Below are 3,575 nucleotides of genomic sequence, written 5' to 3'. Positions count from 1 at the left end.
ATAATTACATTGAATAAAAATATATTTTTATTTTTGTTGTATGTTTCATTTATGTATGCTCATTCATTTTAATACTTTGTTATTTGTGATAGCTTGTTTAATGTTTACTTATTTTTTAAAACCAAAAAAGTTTTTTTTTCCTGTTTTTTAACTGTTCCATAGTTCATTTGATAAGTATGAATAAATCCACATTTCCACATTGCATTGTAAAAAGTTTAAATTTTAACTTAAGACGTAAGTAATAATTGTCAAATTAGTAACATATTGTTGTTGTTGATTGTTGCTTAAAGGCGATTAGTAAATTAGATTAGTAAATTAATAACATATTAATGACTTGTATCATTATAAAAGTTATACTGGGTTGTAAACCAAAAATGCAGTTTTTGTATGAGAAGCTATTGTATTGTCTCTTGTACGTATAGCTTCCTTCAAGACTCTTAAATAACCCCGAATCATACCTCCAAAGTTTCAATAAAAAACCTTTAATAGTTTTTGGCTCCATATGCATCGACACAATTGTGGTACAATTGTTGATAATTGTGATAAACATACTTATTATTATTATTATTTTAATGGCTTAGGAGACTTTAAATTAAAATGTATTTATTATGTATATAAAATATTTCACTATAAATATTTCAGAAATATGGTACTTTCTTTTCTTTTGTTTTTTCCTACAAGAGACTTGATCTAAGATAGATAGCTGTTGGTCCCTACCTGCCAGGTGATGTTCCTCTTCTCGTCGAAGGTGAGGTTGAGAGCTGTGAACTCCGTGAGGTTCATGGTCCGCTCTGGTTGGGAGCACAGTGTGGACTGGTAGTCTTCATCCCCCCCTCTACCCTCGCTCCCTTAGGAGGGTAGCTTTCTGTACACCAAGCATATATAGTTTGAGGCAATCAACTCTGAAAAGTGATCTTTCAATAAATATTTGAGCTTTATTTTTATTTTATTCGATTATCATTAATTTCTAAATGAAAAGTTATAACTTTAATAAATTACATATCATCAAAACGAATGTATACCATTTTGTTTTTCATTTCGTTTTATTTTCTTTAACATTAGCCTAATTTTAAATATAAATTTAAATTTCAATTACACATTTTTCAGGATGCAACTTCTCTTCTGTGCTCTAATTATAGTAGTCAAGTAAAATATAATGATAATGTGATCCGCTGCACCCCATGGAGGATCAATGGTCCATTGCTTTGTAAGGAAGAACTGTTTTTTGAACCTCAGATTATCCCAGGATTCTTATTCACGCTCAACCGCTAAGTTTTTCCTCAATTCAGGGTATCAAATTTATAAAGGCTGAGTTCGCTACCACAGTGCCTTACACATTGTGCCATACTACTCCCCAAGTAACTCATTTTTTTAATTTTATTTTTGTTACCTATTTTTTAAATCATATTGTATTTTACCTTAATTTTTTCAAGTATTTTATTAGTTAATCAGCTAAGTACTTTAGTCTATGTTCATTTTTTCTCCTTTCTTGCCTATTTCAAATATTTTTTTTTTCTCATTTGCCAACCACTTCATTTATAGGTTCAGTTTAGTTTTCTTGTTTTTTTCCCCTTATTAACTGATATACATATATTTTATTTTACCTATATTTAGTATTTTAAGGCCCCTTGTATATATTCGCTAAAACCAGCTAAATCTGGGCTTAGTTGAGGATGTCCCTAGGACAACTAGGCTGTGGCCCCAACACTAGTCGTTAGTAATTTTTGCCCATCGTTACCGTTGCTTGGATTAACATTGGCTGGCTTAGAATTTGGCGCCTGCAAGAGCAGATGATACCATACTGCCTGGCCATGTTGTTCTGCGGGCTTAGCACAGTTACTGCGCCTTCCAGTTTAGTCTGGTTATTTGGGCTTTTTTATTTATTTTTTTTTTGTCGTTAATTAATTTTTACCGTCATTGTCATTACTTGGTAACACTGTGGGTCGTTTTGTTTCAGTTAACAAAAATAGAGAAGTTAACACCATTTAGCAGCCCTTAGAACAAAGCGGGAAGATATCTTTCGATGGTAGTAAAGTAAAGAATTATGTTATTATATGAAAGTTTTTTCGTAAATATAATATAAACAATAAATACTCAACATCGATTTGGGTTCAATCCATATACAATATATTTTTCATTGTTACATATAACATATCAATTGTGCTTTACATTTACCAAAATAAACTTACTAACAAAAAAAAAGTTTGGAAATATAATAAAATGTAGTTTGGAAATAAAATAAAATACAGAAGTCTTATTATAGATTTTTACTGAAATATTTAGTTTTCTAATGTATGTAACTAGGGTTGTAATTTTTGTATAATATCCTATTTCAGGTTCAAACAGTTAGGACGAGATTGAGATTATGAGTCAATTTGTACATGCACGTATTTAGTTCTGAATGATTCTTAGTTACTCTAAACGAGACATTGGTTCCCGTTGGCCAGTAATTAGTCTGGAGTTTTTCGTTTTTTATTGGTATCCAATCTTAAAACGAATGAGTAGGACAAGGATAAGCTCTCTAGGAAATAGAAAGAAGTTGATGAGTTAGGGATTGAAAGTAGTAATGAAGGAAGAAGAAAAGAACTAGTATCCTCTCTAATAAGTAGAAGGTTAAACAACACTAGGAATGAATCTCTATTTTCATTTAACTTCTACAATACTTTCTTCGACTGTGTTTAAGCTATTATTTTAGTTTAAGTTTAAATATTTTTTTTATTTCCTAATTCTTATTTTATTATCATTTAATTTATATATTTGTAAATATGGTGTGAATGAGCTCTATGATCTCTATTACCAGTGGCTATAAATGTAATAAATGCAATATTACATTCTGTATTTAATGTTACACAATGAATATAAAATCCTTTATTGAATATCTACTTTGTCGTTAAGCCATCGATTAATCCCAATTATTTAAATTAAATAAAGCTTCTTACCTCTTTTTTTCATTTTGGCATTACACACCTCCTATTATTCATATATATACATACATACATACATTTTCGAGGCAGTTAAACAGTGCTCTATTCATTGCCGACTTCTTGAATTCACCAAAATTGATTCCTTGACAAATCCGAAAAGAGGTCCGACCGTAGCTCAGATGGTTGAGCCGTAGATCTTTACCACTTTGGAACTTTAGCGGCGCCAGTTCGAATCCGGCCTTGGGCTATGGGAAAAATGACTTTTTTCATTCTGCCACTCAATGAAAAACTTGGACCCCCCCCCTCCACATCATGGTTAGAATAGGTTGATCACCCGTAGATAACCCCCTGTATGTAAGAAATGAGCAGAAAGAGAGTAAAAAAAAAGACGTGAAAAGAGGTCCTCCCGCTTATTCCTTGGTCACCCGCGTGGTCGTAATTATTTTCCAATTAATTATCTTCTATGAATATTTTCCATTAGGTGTGTATATTTATAAAATTTTTAATTATTATTTACTTTTATTAGGTTCGTTGCTGTGGGTGTCCTTAGACCGTGGGGAAGACTAGTAAACCGGAAGTCCTGTATAAAAAATCAAGGAACATAAAGAGATAGGATAGTTCGTGGGTTTAAAGGCCTTATTGAACAATTCA

At 31.4% G+C, this 3,575-nt stretch overlaps 1 protein-coding gene across 1 annotated transcript in view; it reads right to left on the bottom strand.

Moving 5' to 3' along the window:
• Nucleotides 1-872, bottom strand: part of LOC136795750 (tachykinin-like peptides receptor 86C) — a 308,456-nt gene extending 307,584 nt beyond the window's left edge. Inside the window, exon 1 of the mRNA XM_067047344.1 lies at nucleotides 718-872. Within this exon, the coding sequence (XP_066903445.1) occupies nucleotides 718-783 (66 nt within the window). The 5' untranslated portion in view covers nucleotides 784-872. The remainder of the gene's footprint in view (nucleotides 1-717) is intronic.
• Nucleotides 873-3,575: the final 2,703 nt, after the last annotated feature.

This window comes from Halyomorpha halys, unplaced genomic scaffold (genome assembly GCF_000696795.3).
Source record: "Halyomorpha halys isolate HHAL.00 unplaced genomic scaffold, Hhal_1.1 Scaffold39.1, whole genome shotgun sequence".
NCBI lineage: Eukaryota > Metazoa > Arthropoda > Insecta > Hemiptera > Pentatomidae > Halyomorpha > Halyomorpha halys.
Note: the sequence above shows the minus strand (reverse complement) of the source record. Positions and strands in the feature narration are given on the sequence as shown.